The 23,059-nt window shown below is 39.0% G+C and overlaps 2 protein-coding genes and 1 pseudogene across 8 annotated transcripts in view; 1 reads left to right on the forward strand and 2 right to left on the reverse strand.

Annotated features, from left to right (window-relative positions):
* LOC137252076 (uncharacterized) overlaps positions 1-23,059 on the forward strand; it is a 307,866-nt gene that overhangs the window by 159,875 nt on the left and 124,932 nt on the right. The gene's annotated exons all lie outside the window — the stretch shown is intronic.
* On the reverse strand, positions 10,470-10,881 carry LOC137252077 (uncharacterized). The gene is made up of 2 exons (XM_067787278.1): positions 10,737-10,881; positions 10,470-10,678 (listed from the first exon to the last, which is right to left on the reverse strand). The coding sequence occupies exons 1-2, from the start codon at positions 10,879-10,881 to the stop codon at positions 10,470-10,472; spliced, it is 354 nt and encodes a 117-aa protein (XP_067643379.1).
* LOC137252799 (uncharacterized) lies at positions 11,066-20,594 on the reverse strand (annotated as a pseudogene).

Below are 23,059 nucleotides of genomic sequence, written 5' to 3' on the forward strand. Positions count from 1 at the left end.
TTCAATGTGGTCATATTAATTATACCTTAATGGTGCTTGTTACCGGAACGTACCGAATCTATATTCGACAAAGGACCATTGACATGGATAACACTTCACGCCCCTCCTCTTATCCCCCTCTTGACGGCACTAGCATTCGAGTAGGTCAGGGAACAGAATCTTAGTCCCTTCCATCTTTCGCACCGTTTTCGAGCACAGAATATGTATGTTTGCGACATCTGCCCAATGCAGCTCCTGTCTTGGAGGGTTCCACTTCCCTAGATGTTCTGGTCTCAGCAACGGCAACCCCCCGACGGGTTTCATCGCGCCATGCTGCCAGACCGCAAACCCAGCTACGCCGGGTACCCCAATGCTTACCCAGGGACGTCCATTCCCAGGGCCACAAAGCAATTGCGTCCTGGCCTCCCTCAACTCAGGCGCAGTCACCCGTCACTTACCCCTAGGGCGACGACATCTCCTCCGTTCCAGTTCAGAATTCTGCATTTAAACTGTAATGGGTTAACTGGGAAGATCACGAAGATAGGTGATTTCATGAAGCGGCATAACATCCGCATTGCTGCGATTCAAGAGACCAAACTGAAAAGATCCCGAGAGCGGAAATAGAGTCGGTCTGTTGTTGTTGTTGTTGTAGCGATAAGGACACTCCCCGAAGGCCTTGGGGAGTGTTATCGATGTTGATGGTCCTTTGCCGGATGCAGATCCGGTACCAAACCCGACCATCTGGGGGACGATTTGTTATGACCACATGCTACCTTCTAGGCACTCCCGCCCTGCCATCCCCTAGATACATGAGGAGTTCGGGGTCGCCACAGCCTCGGCTCTTAATGAAACAGGATTCGCCACGGATAGGTGAGGTTGACAATTCGGTTTGGAGAAGCTATATATTGCGCTGGCAACCCCTTGAAAGGGCTGCGCTACACTACCCCTTGAACCAATTTGGTATTTTAGTCACCTCTTACGACACGCATACCTACCGCGGGTATATTCTAACCCCCTAACCCGCTGGGAGTAATAGAGGCGGTCTCACGTTTATCATCCACCACTCAGTGCAATATATGTAATCTATTCGATCCGGACATCGGCTTCAGGGACAGTGTCCTAGAACGTCATGGCATATCTGTCCGGTCAGGCGATGAAAACTTAGAAATCATCAACATCTGCATCCCTCCTGTCACCTGTTGCCCAGTGGATACCGCCCTGATATCAGCGCACTACTCACTGGCGATCATCGCATTATACTGCGATTTCTGCATTTTTTATCAACTTTAAGAAAGGAAAGTGGGATAATTACAAATCCTCTACAGATAATCGCTTTGCTGCAAACCATATCGCTTGGCTATAAACCAACGCATCAGATTGCTTGTGGATGAACACCAGGGGGCGAAATGGGAGGAGCATTTAAGGGATTGTAATCTCTCTATCGGTGTGGGTAAGCTTTGGTCCCCCGTAAAGTCCCTATCGAATCCGTCTAAGCACAATGACAAATTTCCATAGCATTTGCCGATAAAGTGCTGTCGGATACGAAGAAATGCGCTAGCGCTTCTTGCCGACAATATGTAATGCATTCTACGGTTGACAAAGTTAGACCGCGGGCCAACAGACGCGCACACAAGCATAAATTCAGTGCGTCCCCAATTACCATCACCGCCAAAGAGGTTGAAGATGCCATCGTTCATGCTAAGCCTTCTAAAGCAGTGGGCCCAGACGGCATAGCCATGCCGATGCTTAAAACCCTAGGAAAAGAACACACAGCCAAAAGACCCCCTAAAATGCCCTCTAAATCAGAACATAGTTTAGCGGATTTCTCTATGATTTTTTCCAATAAGATGCCCGTCTTATTATGACTGGATATCTCTTTTTATTAAAACTGGGTAGATAATCTATAAAACTAAAATGAAATCATTTTCAATAAAATTAAAATGATTAATCGTAGAATTTAGATGAAATCATTTTCAGTATAATCTAGTAGATGACTTTTAAAATTAAGATGAAACCCTTTTTAATATATTTAAGAAGGGAATCTAAATAGAAATTCCTCTTAATTGCAATAAGCCGATGATCTTATCAATTTGAAGTGATTGCCACCTAAATTCAAATACACTTCTTTCCAAAAATATATACCACACTTTATTAAGCTGTTTTTTATTTAAGCAAATGAACGCGTTTTACGTATAATTATAATAAGTTAAAGTACTTATATATTATAAAAATATACTTTACATATTTGCTTATAATTTATATTCTTGTAAACCTTACACTTTTAATTTTAATTTTTATATTTCTTATAATTCTAACAGAAAATTAAGCGTCGATTTTTCAAAAACGTTGTTGTTGTTGTTGTAGCAATGCTCGCCCCACCTAATAGCCGCGACCGATCACAAATTGTCATCAATATCCTCTAACGGGAGTCCTAGGAAACTTGCCGTTTCAACAGGGGTGGACCTTAAGGAAAGGGGTGTTAGAGGCGTTGGTTCCACATTACAATTAAAGAAATGGTTGGTGTCATGTGGGGACACATTGCAAGCGGGGCATACATTTTGTATGTCGGGGTTGATTCTGGATAGGTAAGAGTTTAACCTGTTACAGTATCCAGAACGAAGTTGAGCAACAGTGACACGCGTTTCCCTGGGGAGTATGCGTTCCTCTTCTGCGAGTTCTGGATATTTTTCTTCAAGTACTGGATTCACCGGGCAATTCCCGACATAAAGGTCCGACGCCTGTCTATGGAGTTCACCAAGGACCTGCTTGTGTTTTTTCGCTTCATACGGCTGGGTTCTCAGGTGCCGTATTTCCTCAAAATGCTTACGGAGATGACTCCTTAGGCCCCTAGGCGGTGCTGGTTCGTCAATCAGATGTCTGTTGGGATGCCCAGGTTTCTGGGTATTCAACAGAAACTGTTTGGTCAGCATCTCATTTCTCTCCCTGATGGGGCGTATTCTCGCCTCATTATGCAGATGGTGTTCTGGGGACATAAGAAGACAGCCCGTGGCGATTCTGAGAGCAGTATTTTGGCAGGCCTGTAGTTTCTTCCAGTGGGTGGTTTTTAGGCTTGGCGACCATATGGGTGACGCGTAGCACGTAATCGGCTGGCTAATTGCTTTGTATGTGGTCAAGAGCGTTTCTTTATCTTTTCCTCAGGTACTGCCAGCAAGGGATTTGAGGATTTTATTACGGCTCTGAATTCTTGGAACAATTGCGGTTGCGTGCGCACCAAAATGTATATCCTGATCAAACGTCACACCCAAGATTTTGGGGTGTAGGACAGTCGGTAGCGTAGTGCCATCGACGTGGATGTTCAATATGGTCGACATTTGGGGCGTCCATGTTGTAAATAAGGTCGCGGAAGATTTAGTCGGTGACAATGCCAGGATTCGCGAGGCGAAAAACTGGAGAGATCAGGGAGATAGCCGTTTATTTTATTGCATAGCTCATGGATCTCTGGGCCTGGGCCTGTGGCCATTATTGTGCAGTCATCGGCGTAGGAAACGATTGTGACTCCTTCCGGTGGTGAAGGTAGCTTAGATATGTAGAAATTAAACAAAAGCGGGGATAGGACACCACCCTGTGGCACCCCTTGTTTAATTCTCCTTTGTTTTGATGTTTCGTTTCTGAATTGCACCGATGCCTGCCGACCACCCAGATAATTTGCGGTCCACCTTTTAAGACATGGGGGAAGGGTAGACCCTTCCAGGTCTTGCAGTAACGAGCCATGGTTGACCGTATCAAAAGCTTTTGATAGATCTAGCGCTACGAGTACTGTTCTATGGTGGGGATATTGATTCAAACTGCAATTTATCTGGGTGCTAATGACATTTAGCGCGGAGGTAGTGCTATGGAGTTTTCTGAAGCCATGCTGATGAGGGGCTAGCTGCAAATGTGCTTGGAAATAAGGGAGCAAAATGGCTTCAAGCGTCTTTGCCACTGGCGATAGGAGAGATATCGGACGATATGACTCACCTACGTTAGCTGGTTTCCCAGGCTTTAGTAGCGGGACCACCTTGGCCATTTTCCATTTCTCGGGTATGACAAAGGTGGAAAGAGACAGGTTGAAGACATGCGCTAAATATTTGAAACCCTCTTTCCCTAGGTTTTTAAGCATCGGCATGGCTATGCCGTCTGGGCCCACTGCTTTGGATGGTTTAGCGCGACCAATGGCGTCCTCAACCTCTCTAGCGGTGATGGTAATTGGTGACGCGCTGAGTTTGTGTTTATGTGCGTGTCTATTGGCTCTCCGTCTATCTTTGTCGACCGTAGGATGCATTATATATTGTCGGCAGAAAGCGCTCGCGCATTTTTTCGCATCCGACAGCACCTTATCGCCAAAGGCGATGGAAACTTTGTCTTTGTGCTTAGTCGGATTCGATAGGGACTTTACGGTGGACCAAAGTTTACCTACACCGGTAGAGAGGTTACAACCTCTTAGGTGCTCTTCCCATTTCCCCCGCTTGTGTTCGTCCACAAGCAATCTGATGCGTGGTTTATATCCCTTATTTGGGGGTCGCCTGGATCAAGCTGTCTAATAAGGTCGCGTTCCCTCGCTAAGCTCGCGGCCTCCGCCGGGAAGTGGGCCGGATTTCGGGAATTCTCCCGGCGGGAATGAAATGTGCCGAGGCGGATTCAATGACCTTACGGAAGGCACGCTCCCCTTGGCGGGCATCAGTCGGGATAGGGAGGGCAGCAAAGCTGCTGTCTGTTGCAGATTTATATTCTTCCCACTTTCCTTTTTTGAAGTTTATGAAAGTGCGTTTTTCGGTGACGACGAAGTCGGCGGTACGCTCGAACGAAATAAGTATGGGCAGGTGGTCGGATGCCAATGTTACCATCGGCTGCCAGTTGACGCAGTTTACGAGTTCTGCGCTCACGATTGAGATATCTGGCGAGCTATGACAGCTTCCTACCATACGTGTGGGGGCGTCTCCGTTTATTGTGCAGAACGTCGTTTCGTCTATTTGATCCGCCAACATCTCACCCCTACTGTCCGCCCGCAAGTTTGAATGCCATAGGTCGTGATGGGCATTGAAATCGCCTAAGATAATGCGATTGTTGCCAGTGAGTAAGGCCTCGATATTAGGGTGGTATCCACTGGGGAACAGGTGACAGGAGGGATGTAGATGTTGATGATTTCTAGATTTGCATCGCCTGACCGGACAGATAGGCCTTGACGTTCTAAGACATTGTCCCTGCGGTCGATGCCAGGATCAAATATATAATATTGCACAGAGTGGTGTATAATAAACGCGAGGCCGCCTCCATTTCCGCTCTCGCGGTCTTTCCTGTGGACATTATAACCAGAGCAGGTCTGCAATGCAGATCTTGCTGTGAGTTTAGTCTCTTGAATCGCAGCAATGCGGATGTTGTGCCGCTTCATGAAATCGACTATCTCCGTAATCTTCCCAGTTAGTCCATTACAGTTTAACTGCAGAATTCTGAAGTGCATGAGGGGTGACGCCGCCACTCTAGGGGTAAGTGACGGGTGACTACGCCTAGGTTGTGGAAGGCCAGGACGCAATTGCTGTTGTGGCCTTTGGACTGGGCGCCCTTGGGCAAGCATTGGGGTACCCGGATGATTTGGGTTTGCGACCTGGCAACATGGCGCGATGAAACCCGTCGAGGGGTTGCCGTCGCGGAGACCAGAACATCTAGGAAAGTGGCACCACCCAAGGCAGGAGCTGCATTGAGCGGATGTCGCAAACCTATATATTCTGTGCTGGCAGACGGTGCAAACGGAGGCAGGGACTAAGAGTCTGTTTCCCTGACCTGCACGATTGCTGCCAGAAAAGAGGGGGGGGGGGGGGGAGAAGAAGACGGGGGCAGGGGCTGATGCTCAGCATTGCTACCAGCTCTACTACGAAGGTAGTAGTTATGAGTGGTATCAGCTGTTTGAGTTGTTGGCGCCGTGGGGCGCGAGCAGCAGCGGGTACTTGTTGTGGCTTGCTGAGCAGCGAAGCTGCTGGAAGGTAGTGGGGATACGCTTAGGCGTAGACTACGGGACGCCCTAGGGCGTGAGCGGCAAGGAGCCACAAAAGATTTATAAAAGTTACGTGGACGTCGGGTTTTGGGATCAAGCCCAGAACAACCTGTCCGATGCAACCATCCCTTGCACGAGACACACTGAACAGAGTATGACCGTCCTAAAAAGATTCTTTTCTGGCAAATGCTGCAAAACCATTTCTCAGGACCGGGGCCAGGAGACGGACCCGGATTGGGTTCGATACCTTCCCGGAGTAAGAGAATATGTAGCAGTCCTGCTGCAAGGAGCTGCTGGGAGGATGACAATTTGTGGGAGGGACGAAACAAATTAAATGGGGTCACACTGAAATGACAGTCCTTGGTCGGGAAAAATCCCGAGTCGCTCCGGTACATAGAACCGACTGCCTTGGGAAGCGTTTCAAAAACGTAAAAATGTATTGTATAAAGTATAGTATTTTTTACAGTTCATATTTTTGTAAGTCTTAAACTTTTAATTTTTATTTTTATGTTTCTTATACTTCTAATAGAAAATTAAGCGTCAATTTTTCAAAAACGTAAAAATGTATTGTATAAAGTATAGTATTTTTTACAGTTCATATTTTTGTAAGTCTTACACTTTTAATATTTATTTTTATGTTTCTAATACTTCTAATAGAAAATTAATCGTCGACCGTCCAATACTTTTTGACTCTTATAATTATAAGTCCATTGTTTATAACGTAAAAATTTATTGGCGGTCCATCTAAGGAATCAAATTTGATGACAGTGTAATTATGTGTTTCACTTCCAACCAAATATGATTGAAATCTCTCAGAAAAATTTAAACAAGTATGATTTTTGACTACAATACTAACATTATTTTCTTTTATTAAAAAATCGCATATTTCGTAAATAAGAAAAGAATCTTCAGTAACTGAAACAATATGTCCAACTTGGAAAGCTTTCCCTCGGAAAATAACGGCATTTGTTCTTTTATAAAAATTCAAATCGGATAATTTTAATGATGGAATGTAAATTTCCTGTGAAATAGGACCTAGTTCTTTAAAAACAAACTCGGGTTGAAAAAAGTTATTAGTTAAAATTGAGTTTGCAAATCTTACTGCTGATTTTATTCCTAGAGATAAAGGAATTTTACTCTGGACGTTATACTTCTGGCATATTTTTTTATGAATTTGGTGTTCAGCTCCAAATCTGAATGACCATAAGCATTTAAGGGGTCCTAGTTTCTTAATAATAGTCGGGTAATGTACAAGATTGTGGTGCTTGGGTTTTAAGGTATCTTTAAATAAACATTGATATAGTTTGTTGTGCTCTTCAATCAATATTTGAAGTTTAATCAAGATATCGTCATCAAAATTTGGCAATAACACATAGTCAATTATTTTAATGAAAAGAATTAAAAACTTATAAACAGAATCATTCGGGGGGATAAGATCGCCAATAATTAGCAGTACAAAGTGGGAGAAAGTTTTCATTTGCTTAGCGCTCGTTTTAAAATTTGAGTTCTTTATATGATCTTTTTTTACAGGAGGAGATACATTACAGATTTCTTTAAATTAATTAAATTAATTATAAAATTAAAAATTGCTTCAAATAAATGTTTTCATACATTTAAAAAAGCAATACGGGCAATCCCCGATTAAATCATACAGACAGACAAAATTGGTTAATTCGTTGTAGTTCTATAAATAGAACAAAAACAGCAACAATACCAAAGTTTATTTGAAAACCGCCGTACCAACAAGCATAGCTTTGACACATAATTGCATACGAAGTATGCAATGTGTAAAAGATTAAAATATGCAAAAGAAGGCAATTGGGAAAAACTTTACAACAACTAAGGCATGACGTAGTTGAATGCGTTTGTAACCATTTCAACTATCGTAGGAGTGCGGGTTCGACTCCCACTCCCGGGAGAAAAGGCTTTGAAGAGATTTACAAGGTATAATCGAAACAGCTGTCGCCTTATCCGTCCTGATGTCACGTTGTTTAAATTTTTCCCAAATTATTAAATAAATTATAAAATTAAAAATTGCTTCAAATAAATGTTTTCATACATTTAAAAAAGCAATACGGTTGTCCCCGATTAAATCATACAAACAGACAAAATTGGTTAATTCGTTGTAGTTCTATAAATAGAACAAAAACAGCACCAATACCAAAGTTTCTTTGAAAACCGCCGTACCAACAAGCATAGCTTTGACACATAATTGCATACGAAGTATGCAATGTGTAAAAGATTAAAATATGCAAAAGAAGGCAATTGGGAAAAACTTTACAACAACTAAGGCATGACGTAGCTGAATGTGTTTGTAACCATTTCAACTATCGTAGGAGTGCGGGTTCGACTCCCACTCCCGGGAGAAAAGGCTTTGAAGAGATTTACAAGGTATAATCGAAACAGCTGTCGCCTTGTCCGTCCTGATGTCACGCTGTTTAAATGTTTCCCAAATTATTAAATAAAATATAAAATTAAAAATTGCTTCAAATAAATGTTTTCATACATTTAAAAAAGCAATACGGGCAATCCCCGATTAAATCATACATTACAGCTTTCTGTTTGTACATATTGAAACATTTGCTTCCGGGAATTGAAAGTTTCCAAAGTGAAAAATTTTTTTTCGTATATAAAATAATATAATATTTTACTAAAATTGTATTTGCATACACCACTGAATAAATCATGCATGATATCGCATGATATGTTATCGGTGACATGAAAATATGGAAGAGAATTGAATATAGGATTATTTTTAACACCAGTTGACGCTGGGTCATTTAATGTAATATCAAGTTCGTAATTAATATTATTTCTTAAAGAATCGGGATATTCGATTCAATCAAAGCGTGTTTCGTTCTTGTTGTTGTTGCTGTTGTTGTAGCGATTAGTTACTCCCCGAAGGCTTTGGGGAGTGTTATCGATGTGATAGTCCTTTGTCGGATACAGATCCGATACGCTCCGGTAACACAGCACCATTAAGGTGCTGGCCCGACCATCTCGGGAACGATTTATATGGCCACATTAAACCTTCAGGCCATCCCTCCCTCCCCACCCCCAAGTTCCATGAGGAGCTTGGGGTCGCCAGAGCCTCGTCTGTTAGTGAAACGGGACTCGCCGCTCGAAGGTGAGGTTGACAATTGGGTTGGAGAAGCTATATATTGCGCTACACAACTCCTTGAATCCCTTTTCGTTCTTGCTGCGTTTGCATACTCTACAAAAAGAGTTTGATGAAAATGAGCTATTGTATCCCAAAGCTGTGTTGAGGCCTAAGTTGTCACCTATAATTTCAACAGGCTGCATATAAATTGTGAAGTGTTCACCTCTTATATCAATATTCAAACCATCAACATATAATTTTTTGAAAATATCTATTAGTGGAGTGAAGGCAATAGGATTGTCGGAAAAGTGTAATAGATTCCACATATTTTTTGTTGGCAGGAAAAGTGGTATTGCCAACTTGTTTTCACAAATTTCGCCATTTTCCAAAAATCTCCATTTATAAAGTTGTAATAAGAAGTAAATTTTGATATGATTTCAACATTAGCAATAATTTCTTCCATTTCCCTTCACTTTCAAAGAACTTTTTAATTTGAAAAGGTATGTCAGTCAATACTATTTCTGTCTTAGCGCTAGTCAAAGTCGGATTATTGTTTAAAATAATTCCAGAGAAGTCATTGCTAATTATATACTTTTGCGGATGTTTAAAATGCTTCAAATCCTCCAACTCTAAGAAATTTATATTCAGAACGCACGTTCAGAAATGGTTCAGATATATTTCGAAGTATTTCTTGATTAATAATTTCAGCTATTGGAGCCGAAATACGTTCTGTTACAGATTTTTGAATAATCAGAATGTCTTTTCTCGAAAAATGTGGATAATTGTGAAGTTCAAGAGTAAATGCAAGGATTGAATGCTTGAAGTTTGAAAGACATGTAAGTTGAGACTCATCAGGGTATTGTAAATGTGTAACTGGCTCTTGCGAAACCGAAGCTTGATATGTAACTGACTCTTGTGAAACTGAACCATGATTTAAAATATTATTTACCGAGGAAGAACAATAAGGTTTATGTTTCCCTAAGTGTTTTTGAAACCTATACATATTGTGAAATATTTGATTGCAATATTGCTCATTGCAAATAAATTTCGCTATGGGTGTAAGCCCATGATCTTTTTTTAAATGGCTGAAAAGTAAACATGAAGTTAAGTGGTTTTTGTTACATAAATAACAAGTAAATTTTGGCATTTTTAGCAATTAAGAAAATAAAGGATTAGTTATCTAATTTGCTAAGTAAATTTGAAACTGAAGGAAAATCTTCAGATTTAAGACCAAAAAAGTATTGGTCTAAAAATACCCAAACTTGCTTGCTATTATAGGTATATTCAATTTGGAATACATAACTTAGCTTAATAATACAATCGACACATTTCATTAAAGTTCCGCACTTCCACTTAAACCTGTCGCAAAATATAAAAAATTCTGATATATTTGTAGAGTCCTCACCTACTGCAATGATGTGCGGTTGGCTGTTTTCTACTCGCGTACTGCTCAATTTTAGCCGAAATTTTTCGTAAAACATCATTTGGTGTAGTTGCAAGTGTTATAAGCTCCGATAGTGCATCAACAAGCGTTGGCTTCTGGGTTTTACTCTGACGCTGTGGTTGAAGAACAGCATGGGACAATAACAACACAATACAATATTTAGAATCTGAAAAAAAAAAATAATTTACATTTATAAATATTTTATAATTTTGATGCTTTCTTACCGTTTGATAAATCTTTATAATAGAGTTTCGAAAGTAGTAACTCTCGGCTGGCTTGGTCTTTTACTTCAGCATTTAAGATAGGAAGGATTATTTTATAAAATGTATCCAGTTTTAAAAAAAGCTGGTCCCCAATACCTGGATGCATTATATTGAAATCAATATCAAGCTGTTATATATAAATAATTTTTAGTTGTTGTTTTTAAGCTTAATGCATGAAAACATTTTAACTCAATTTAAGAAAATTTTAATTTATTAAATATGGGAAAAATTTAAGCAACGCGACATCGAAACGGTCAACTGATATCGCGTTTTAATTTTTCCCTAAATATTTAATAAATTAAAAAAAATGTAATGAAAATAAAAACTTTGAGCTATCCCCTTTTTCTTACCAATTCGTAACCTTTAAAATCATTGTAGCGCGGCCAAGCTGCCAGCAAATCCGATAGAGAGCCCTTACACTTATTTCTAAAAACGCATGTATCTGCCCAATACTGTTTACCTTTTTCCTAAGGAGTGCAGTTATGGGCTAGCCAACATTGTGTTTCCAAACCATTATCTGCAATATAAAAAGTTAAATATTGATCAAAGAACAAATTCTTAAAAAAGTATTAGTAAGTATTACATACCATCCAAATTATCTTCATGAGCATATTGCGTATCAGAAGTGACTTGCTTTTCCAATTTTATGGCATTGGCCCAACGGGAGAACAATTTCCCACTCGGATTCTTTTTCCCCTTTTTCCTTTCCAAAAAGTAAAACTCCTAAAATATAAGAATAACAAAGGATGTTTGTAAGTTTTTGATAGTTATCATCGAACTCATGCAATTACCTTGTTTTCTTTTGGAAATACCGCAACAATTTCATTGGCCCACTTCCTCATATCTGAATATTGCATTTTACGCCCCAAGGCAGTATAATTATCCACTACGCAATGAGTCAAATTCTTCTCGTTTCTACTATCCAGGTAACCGTTTTTTTCGTGGAAAGTTAAAACAAGTTCAAACAGCTGGAATTTTCAGAACAAGATGGTGGCGCACTGGATTCTCTTGATTTAGCAGAGGACAAATCCTCAGAAATTTTTTCAAGCCATTCCAGAATTTTGTTGTTTGTCGCTAAAGTCTCTTGGTCACAAATAAATGGAATTGCCTAAAAAAAAGAAATCAGTATATTATTTAACAATAAAACAAACAACTTACCTTTTGTTTTCGCCACTCTCTCAAACCCGCCTTAAATATGATGCGCTCTCGGAAATATTTTGTATCCAATCGGAAAAAAAACTTCAACATCTTCAATTTCAATTTTCTCGAGAACGACAAGGGAATTAATTCCGCGCTCAATTAGAATTGTTACAATCTCATTTGACAATCCCTAAGATTTAAACAATTCTAATATTTCATCATTGCCTTGGCTTGGTTGAGATGAAAAAAAAATATCGCTTTATCCATACATATCTCACAAAGCACTGAAAAGAAACAAGAAAAGGTACACATGTATTGCACCATCAAAATTAAAAGGAAAGTAATCACCGCACTATATTTTATTATTAATTAATATAATTTATCCACTGTTCACCGCTCTATATTTTATTATTATTATATAATTTACTTACCTTTTAGAACACCAACCAGAAAACTCAGAATATTTGTGAACATTTCTCATCCAAATCAAAAACTCAACTGGCGCCTATTAATATAAGAGCAATATATGAGCCGTTTATTTTGAAAGTGGCATAAGTGATAATTTGTTTGTATCTCTCCTCGCCTCCAGTTTGTTAGAGTCCAATATCCAAAAGATGAAATTCTTATTATTATTTTATAATTGTAGAACCATCTATATATGCATTCGTTCAAAAATAACCATGCATTTAAGACCACGAGTTGGAAATGACTTATGCCACTTTCAAAATAAACGGCTCATATGGCACGTGTTATTTCTTGAACATGCACTTGCACGTATTTAGCTTCACAAGAAAGTAACGGGAGAAAAATAGTGTCACTGTCGCCTAAAAATAAGAAGTTTTCCTTCTTAATAAATTCAATAAGGTTTGAGTGAAACAGAGAAGATGATCTTATTGATTTACTTTTTAAAAATTTTCTCATAAAAACAAGCAGATTTCTTCTAAAAATTGAATTGTTCTGAGAAAATGACTTAAAAAATTAATAAACAAGAAGTTATATCCTTGTTTTCAGCCCATTTCCTTTTCAATAAATTTGAGAAGAAAATTAAGCTAAAATCTAGAAGATTTTCTAGCAAAAATTTCTTCAGTTTTGTCCCTTCTCGCTCTCCTCGGCCAAAAAGCTTTTTTAGACGTCGATCTCTTTGATTATAGGTGAACTTTTTGGCTCTGTGAAGGATTTTGTTATCTAGCGCATGTCTTCAACTTGTCCCTTTCCACTTTCGTCATCCCCGAAATTTGGAAAATGGCCAAGGTGGTTCCGCTATTAAAGCCTGGGAAACCAGCTAACATAGGAGATCCTTATCGTCCGATATCTCTCCTAAAGCCAGTAGGCAAGACACTTGAAGCCATTCTGCTTCCCTATTTTAACGTAAATTTACAACTAGCCAATCATCAGCATGGCGTCCGAAAATTACATAGGACTACCACCCCGCTCAATGCCATTAGCACTCATATAAATTGCGGATTAAATCAATACCCCCATAGGACAGTACTCGTTGCGTTAGACCTGTCAAAAGCAACATTCATATTAATGATATAAATTCTGTTTTGAAATTCGGCTCCATAAAACTTTTCGCTGATGATGCTCTAATTTCTATAAATGGCAAAAATGAAAATGATATAAGAATCAAGTTACAAAGTGACTTAAACGCACTTTATATCTGGCTGTGTACTAACAGACTTAAAATTAATATAGAAACAACTAAATACATGCTTATTTCAAGAAAAAACCTTGCTAATTTTGAAACTATTACAATAAATAATATTGAAATTGAAAAATTAAATACGATTAAATATTTGGGTGTTCAGATTGATTGCAAATTAAAATTTGATGCCCATGTTGACTATACAGTAAGTCAAATAGCAAAAAAATTATGGTTTATTCAAAAAACTTGTAAAAACTTAAGTAATTATTACAAAGTAAAGGTTTATAGATCCATAGTTGAGCCTTACTTTATTTATTGCTCAACAAAATTTTTTATTATGAAAGATTCGCAAATTGATAAGTTGCAAAAAATGCAAAATAAAGCAATGCGCTTTATTTTAAGCAAACGTTATGATACTCCTATAAAAGACATGCTTCTAAGTTTAAATTGGATGAGCGTTAAACAACAAATATTCTTTAACACAATGAAATTTATTTATAATATAAAGCACGGAATTTTGCCAGAGTATCTCAGAACAAGCATTACATTTAATTACGAGGTCCATGATATAAATACAAGGCAGAGAAATAATTTTAAATTGCCAAATTATAAAACAGAATCGAAAAAAAATAGTCTTTTTTACAAAGGGTTGAACTACTTCAAAGAACTACCTGAATATATAAAAAATTGTGATAGAAACTTATTTAGCAGCCGGTTGTATGACTACACCAAATCCAAGCCGATTAAATGATATAGTCGTTGATATTTAAATGCATTAGTGATACATGTGTCATAATTAAATTTTTTTTTTTTATTTAAAAGTTTAGATTAAGTACACATTGTTAATTAATGCAGTCATATTTTTAAGTTTTGAACTATGCTCTGAGAGTCGTAATAAATAAATAAATATAAATATATAAAAGCTCTTGATACGGTCAACCACGGCACGTTACTGCAAGACCTGGAAGGGTCTCCCCTTCCCCCAAGTCTCAAAAGGTGGACCGCAAATTATCTGACTGGTCGGCAATCATCGGTGCAATTCAGGAACGTAACATCCAAACCAAGAAGAATTAAACAAGGGGTGCCGCAGGGTGGTGTCCTATCCCCACTTTTAGTTAACTTCTACATATCGAAGCTACATTCACCACCAGAAGGAATCACTATCGTTTCCTACGCCGATGACTGCACAATAATATCCACAGGCCCAGGCCCACAGATCGATGAGCTTTGTAACAAAATAAGCAGCTACCTCCTTGATCTCCCCAGTTTCTTCGACTCGCGAAACCTGACATTGTCACCCACTAAATCATCGCCGACCTTATTTACAACATGGACGCGCCAAATGTCGACCAAATTGAACATCCACGTCGATGGCACCACGCTACCGACTGTCTTACACCCTAAAATGTTGGGTGTGACGTTCGATCAGGATCTACATTTTGGAGAGCATGCAGCCACAATTGTACCGAAAATCCAGAGCCGTAATAAAATCCTCAAATCTGTTGCCGGCAGCACTTGGGGTAAAGATAAAGAAACGCTCATCACCACTTACAAAGCAATTGGCCGGCCGATTGCATGCTATGCGTCCCCGATATGGTCGCCAAGCCTAAGGGTTACGCACTGGAAGAAAATATAGGCCTGCCAAAATACTGCCCTCAGAACCGCTACGGGCTGTCTTCTTATGTCCCCAGAACACCATCTACATAATGAGGCTAGAATACTCCCCATTAGAGGGAGAAATGAAATGCTAACCAAACAGTTTCTATTGAATACCCAGAAACCTGGGCATCCCAACAGACATCTGATTGATGAGGCTACACCGCCCAGGGTTTAAGGGGTCATCTCCGTAAGCATTATGAGGAAATACGGCACCTGAGAACACATCCGTATGAAGCAAAAGAGCACAAGCAGGTCCTCAGTTATATCCAAAAACAGGCGTCGGACCTCTATGCCAGGAATCCAGTATTTAAAAAAATGCCCAGAACTACCAGAAGTGGAACGCACTCTCCCTAGGGAAACGCGCGTCACTCTAGCTCAACTTCGATCTGGATACTGTAACAGGTTAAAATCTTACCTATACAGAATCAACCCCTACATACAAATGTTTATTTTGGCTCGCTTTGGTATAGCCTGGGATTCATTGACTCTTACATACATTCATTCATTTGTACACACATATTTTCTGACTTGCGCTACGACAGTCTATGCCGTGCGCTGTCTAGTAACTTGAAGCTTATTGTATTTCAATTTAAAGCTGACTAAATGCTCACCGCAAGCCTTTACTGGCACACACATTATTCCCACGATTTATTTATGCTTACGTTGCATTTCCCACAACAAATTAAGTTTTGTTTAGATTGCAGTTCCCAGGGAACTGAATATATATGTATGTAGTACACTTACTTGCTGTTGTTGTTGTTGCAGCAATGCTTCGCCCCACCTAACAGCCGCGACCGATCACAAATTGTCATCAATATCCTCTAACGGGAGTCCAAGGAAACTTGCCGTTTCAACAGGGGTGGACCATAAGGAAAGGGGTGTTAGAGGCGTTGGTTCCACATTACAATTAAAGAGATGGTTGGTGTCATGTGGGGACACATTGCAAGCGGGGCATACATTTCGTATGTCGGGGTTGATTCTGGATAGGTAAGAGTTTAAACTGTTACAGTATCCAGAACGAAGTTGAGCAAGAGTGACACGCGTTTCCCTGGGGGAGTATGCGTTCCTCTTCCGCGAGTTTAGGATACTTTTCTTTAAGTACTGGATTCACCGGGCAATTCCCGGCACAAAGGTCCGACGCCTGTTTATGGAGTTCACCAAGGACCTGCTTGTGTTTTTTCGCCCCTAGGCGGTGCTGGTTCATCAATCAGATGTCTGTTGGGATGCTCAGGTTTCTGGGTATTCAACAGGAACTGTTTGGTCAGCATCTCATTTCTCTCTCTGATGGGGAGTATTCTCGCCTCGTTATGCAGATGGTGTTCTGGGGACATAAGAAGACAGCCCGTGGCGATTCTGAGAGCAGTAGTTTGGCAGGCCTGTAGTTTCTTCCAGTGGGTAATTTTTAGGCTTGGCGACCATATGGGCGACGCGTAGCACGTAATCGGCTGGCTAATTGCTTTGTATGTAGTTATGAGCGTTTCTTTATCTTTTCCCCAGGTACTGCCAGCGAGGGATTTGAGGATTTTGTTACGGCTCTTAATTCTCGGAACAATTGCTGCTGCGTGCTCACCAAAATGTAGATCCTGATCAAAAGCCACACCCAAGATTTTGGGGTGTAGGACAGTCGGTAGCGTAGGGCCATCGACGTGGATGTTCAAAATGGTCGACATTTGGGACGTCCATGTTGTAAATAAGGTCGCGGAAGATTTAGTCGGTGATAATGCCAGGTTTCGCGAGGCGAAAAAACTGGAGAGATCAGGGAGGTAGCTGTTTATTTTATTGCATAGCGCATCGATCTACACTTAGTACACTTAGTTCGTAAGTATTAGTGTAAGTAGGTATTTTAGCATGTAGACAATTTTTTATAAAAGAAAACAACTTTTTAATAAAGAATTAATTCTGTTTTGACAACACCACAAATAGTCTGAATTATTATATGGCGGTCCTGCCAGACCTGCTTGATAATAAGCAAACTGCTATTTAAGGAGCAGTTTGCTAAACATCTTTAGCAGGACGCCGTCATTATTATATGGCGATCCTGCCAGCTTAAGTTATGCCAGTAGACCGCTATTTTGAAGCAGACTACTAAAATCTTGAAGCATGAATGTTGGAGATTCGAGTTCAATACTCAGCTCCCGAGAAGCTAGCTGATGAAGAAGTGCAATTCAGGAACATATCCTAGTAATCATCGCCGTTTATAAACTTTGTAATTTTTCTCTAATATCAATAACAAAAATTTTATAACATTTTACTACATTGTGGCAATTTGCCACGCCCCTATAATATAAACCTTCAAATTATATTCAAAATGCCCATCTCACGTAGCTAAAAAAATCGGAGCATTCTGTGTGAAGTGATGTGCGTTCATCGACATTTAGCAACTTTGTTTTAAAATAATCATAGATATAGATATACAGTGGCTCACAAAAGGTTTTTTTCATGATATCATTTTTGGAATATCTTTGAAGCTAGGTAGACATTTAATTTTTTAGATGTGTATTCTTATCACTACACATTTACTTACGTCATTTAAACAGCCAGTGACATTTTTATTGCGTTATGTTATTTCAACGAAATAGCAGGTAGGCGACAGGATTCTTGTCTCAAAAAAGTATTTTCCTATTGTTTTGAAAGCGGCTCGAAGCGCAACTTTTTAGTTTTTTATGTTTTGTTGGACTGGTGGCTGAAAATGCGTATTGTGACGAATACACTGGTCGACGGCCAAAATTTACCAGAGACGCCGTTAAGAAATTCGTATGTAAAACCACCCCCTGATTTCGAAAATCGAGTTCATTTTTGTTTCTATGGTACCGTTTTTGAGATATTTGCAATTTACCGTTATTCGAAAAAACCAAAAAGATGGCTCCCTTTAATTACGTATATCTCACGAACGGGTCAAGCAAAAGCTTACAGAATCGGAAAGACGATAAAATTTGCTATAAATGCATCATACATTGTTTTTTGCTCAACCAGATAGTTTTCGAGATATTAGCTTATCATTTCAGATTTTTGTTTTTTTTTTTATGAAAAAATATGAAAAAAATTACTCTTTGCGAGGGCAGCATTCCAAAACAACAACTTTTTTTCCAGATATTTTCCCTTTACGTAAAGCTCTGTTTAATTAGAAAAAAGATAAGCTATCATCGAAGAAAATCGATGCAAAACTACGTAAGTTATAAGCGATCAAATAAAAATACCCAGGTTGCGCAATTTCAACGTATACCTCAAAACGTATGTATGGTATAAAGAAGAGTGAAATATCAAGCAATGCTCTGTTTCTGTTTAGTTAAAGGTTCAATTTATTAATGAAATTACCCATATTTTTAACTTTTTTTTTAATTTTTTATGTTTATACTATATTCTAACAATCTTTATCTTAATTTGATTTTACTATGTAGTGGAAATAATTATGTTTTCTACTTTGACGCTTATTCAGTTTAGGATCGGTTTCTCTTATGAGAAACCAGCAGTAATCACCCATCGTTGCGACGTCCCAGAATCCTTGATATTCTCAATTAATTTCATTTGCTGATGAAACCTTTCGCCATGTTCGTCACTTTCGTCGCCAAGATTTGCCGGAAAAAAGCTCAAATGTGAGTGCAGAAAGTGAATTTTTAAAGACATATTTACGCCTGGAAAGAAAATATTAGTTAGGTAAACAAGTTATAGAATTTTGGGAAATTAATTTTAATAAGCCTTTAATATTTACCCATTTTCGAATAATTATTGATTAAGTCGTTCACTATCTGCTCGTAGTTAGGAATTTTGTGTCTACCGAGAAAAGAAGCAACGACCTTTTCAAAGGATTGCCACGCTGCTGCCTCAACTGATGACAGTAGTCCTTTGAATTGATTATTGTTGTTCAACTTTTTTATTTGTGGTCCAACAAGAATACCTTCCTTTATTTTGGCTTGAGAAATATCTGGACAAATTGTTTTCAAATAGTCGAATGCTTCGCCTTCTTTGTCTAAAGCCTTAACAAAGTTTTTAATGAGACCTAGCTTGATGTGTAAGGGTGGAAGTATGATTTTCTCTTTCTTGACAAGAGGGGTGTATTTGATGTTATCCACACCAACGGTCTACTCGTCTTTTTCCGGCCAATCCTTTCTGACGTAGTGGTCTTTACGAGCTCGGCTATCCCACTTGCAGAGGAAGCAGCAGTGCTTGGTGTAGCCACTTTGTAGACCGCATAGCATTGCAACGACTTTGATATCAGAACATATTTTCCAATCATGGTCTTCATATTTGATAAATTTGAGTAGTTTTTGCATTTTCTCGTAGGTTTCCTTTGTATTTACTGCATGTGCGATCAGGATAGAAGGTTTTTTGTTACCAATATGCAATAATACAGCCCTCAAACTCAGTTTATTGCTGTCTATGAACAATCGCCACTCTTTTGAATCATATGTTTGACCAAACTCTTTGAAGTAGCATATACTGTCTTCCTTGGTATAGTGTTTGGAAAATGGTTCGTGACGAGTTCTACAATATATCACCTTAACATCGGATGACACAAATTTAAATTGTTGCATACGAGAAGTGTGGATCTCGGCCTTTTCCTTGGATAGTTCCCAATCTCTTATCCAATCATTAAATTGTGCTTGTGACAGAACGTTTCTCTCGTTTCCCATGCGAAATTCAGTACAACTTGATTCCCCGCACTCAGATATTACTGTTGATAATGGAACTGGATCCGCAACTGCCGTTGAATGTAGTACTGGTAATGTCACTGTAGGTACGCTGGCATAGGTTACTCTTCTTGATTTTCCAACGCCAAGTACTTTTGTTTGACAAATATAACACTCTATTGAATGCCAAGTAGGTTCTCTTCATATCATTGGTGTATCAAATTTTATTTGTTGTCCTGATTTCGACTGAATCAATTATACTCGACACGATGTACACAAAGTGTTCGGTGTCCATGGTTTTTCAGCATTTTTAGGCTCAATGCCAAAATACTTGGAGTATAAAGTTTTGATATGATCTGAGAACACTCGTCGTCGCCTTATGATATTATATTGGCCCCACATGAAACAGAATATATCTGGATCGTTATTACACTCAAATTCTCACGTCCTTTTACTCATTTTATTTTTTTTAATAAATCACGGTTTTGAAATTTGACTTATGAACTGAACTATCTCCGGCGAGCCTTGCAGATGTTATGAAGTTTCAAGGCGCATTAACTCATATTTATACTCGGAACGAGAATAAAATTTAAAAAATCAAATCTTACCTAGACAGAAAGGTTCCTTTTTATACGAAGCCGGGAAAAGAAAATACTACCTGCTTTAGATGTAGGCTTTAAAAATTTTCTGTGTCTTATAATTTTGAAAATCTACCTGCATACTTACCCATAAGTGACGGAAATACATGTTTATAACTACATGCCTACAGCAGGTTTCGAACCCAACCACTCTTCTTTCGATGCAAGCACTCTACCTACTATAAAACAATTCGAGTATTAAAATTACTATTTGATTTATTTAAAGAAAAAGTATTATCATTGTTATGATGTTTTTCGTTTATGTATGTATACATACATTGAAGTAGCGCAACCTGGGTATTTTTATTTGATCGCTTATAACTTACGTAGTTTTGCATCAATTTTCTTCGATGATAGCTTATCTTTTTTCTAATTAAACAGAGCTTTACGGTAAGAAAAAATGTCTGGAAAAAAAGTTGTGGTTTTGGAATGCTGCCCTCGCAAAGAGTAATTTTTTTTTATATTTTTTCATAAAAAAAAAAAATCTGAAATGATAAGCTAATATTTCGAAAACTGTCTGGTTGAGCAAAAAACAATGTATAATGCATTTATAGCAAATTTTATCGTCTTTCCGATTCTGTAAACTTTTTTGCAATTGCTTGACCCGTTCGTATTTAAAGGGAGCCATCTTTTTGGGTTTTTCGAATAACGGTAAATTGCAAATATCTCAAAAACGGTACCATAGAATCAAAAATGAACTCAATTTTCGAAATCAGGGGGTGATTTTACATAAGAATTTGATAACGGCGTTTCTAGTAAAGAGAAAAAGTTGAAATTCGTGGTCCAGTGATATTAGCAACACTAAGGGATACTATCATCTCTAAGCCGATGCTAAGCAGTGACTTGTATGCACATCAATAAATCAATCATTATGTACGTACACGCAGCGGAGAAGAGACGCACAAACACATGCAGATATCTTATCTGAGATGCTCCCAAAAGTAGGCAATTATAATTGTGGAAGTGTCGCTCACAAATACACGCGCATATAAGAAGCTATACACGTGCATCTGTAGTTATAATTTTATAGCGGTATCTAAGTAAATTCTAGAAGCGCCTAGAAGTATGCGAACGAGAAATCACAGAGTATAAAAGGCAGCAACAGTAGAGGCGCGACAATCAGTTTGATTTAAGACGCTATCTGGCCAGCAATAGTAGTGTTATTGTGAAGAACTTTAATAAAGGCCATTTTGCATTATTGAATAGTGGAGTTATTTATTCAACAGTTTAGTGATTCGAACGTTAGCAGAAGGTTGCAAATAAAAGGAATTGCAGTAAATTCATTACAATTGGTGTCAGAAGAGGAATTGTTGAATAAATTCCGAAGATTGCGAATACAACTTGGGCATGGCAAAGTTGAGTGAATTGAGGATCCAGCAACTGAAGAAGGAGTTGGAGAGCCGTGAATTGAATACAACCGGCAATAAGATCGAACTCCAAGCACGGCTACGAGACGCTATAGAGTCGGAAGGAATTAATGTGGACGATGATGTCTTTCATCCTGATGGGGACGAGGCAACAACAAAAATTTAAGAGAAAAACGAAACATCGCAGACATTTACCAGCACAGTCTTGAACATGATATTGGCTGCAATATCTGCACAAACATCGACAGTAGCATCAATGTCGTCGCAAATGTCATCTCAACTGGAAGAACAGAATACATGTATGGCATCACAACTGGAAGAACTGGAAACTCAACTTGAAGAACAGAAGACATATATGACATCTCAGTTGGCTGAGCAGTTGAAAGCACAAGAAACGCGTATTTCGGAAATGTCGACACAGAGGCACAAGAAGCACAAGATGATTGCTTATCAGTGCAGATGGCACAAATGTCTTCGCAGTTAGAAGCACAGAATACAAAAATTGTACAGCTCGAGGACAAAATGGATGCCGAAATAAAAGAGTTGAGAGGTTGTATACTGGAGTTGCAAATAAATCGCCCAGCAGTTTCAGCGAGTAATCCAAAGGTAAAAACACCATCCTTTGACGGCTCTGTTCCTTTCCAGGTGTTTAAGATTCAGTTTGAGAAGACCGCAGCAGTGAACAACTGGAATGCTGAAGATAAAGTTGCTGCACTGTTCATGGCGTTGAAAGGGACTGCAGCTGAGATTTTACAAATCATTACAGAGGGCGAACGGAACTGTTATGAAGCATTGATGGGCGCTCTAGAGAGACGATACGGAACTGAGCATAGGAGACAGATATACCAAATGTAGTTACTGAACCGCTTCCAGAAGCCTGGTGAGACATTGCAAGAGTTTGCGTCGGATGTCGAAAGGCTGGCACATTTAGCGAATGCGGACGCTTCCGTGGAATACACTGAAAGGGTAAAGATACAGAGCTTTATAAATGGCATACGGGACGTCGAAACAAAGCGAGCTACATACGCAAACCCAAAGCCAACATTCGCAGAAACGGTATCACATGCTCTGATTCAGGAAACAGCGTCGCTTCTGTGTAAGCCAGTTTTAAAAGCACGCCGTGTGGAAGTAGAAAGGCCAGAGTGGGTAGACGCAATATTGGAGGCGCTGAAAGGATCGCAAAAGCGGAGTGAAAGAGTTATCAAAT

This window comes from Eurosta solidaginis, chromosome 5 (assembly GCF_040869045.1).
Source record: "Eurosta solidaginis isolate ZX-2024a chromosome 5, ASM4086904v1, whole genome shotgun sequence".
Lineage (NCBI taxonomy): Eukaryota > Metazoa > Arthropoda > Insecta > Diptera > Tephritidae > Eurosta > Eurosta solidaginis.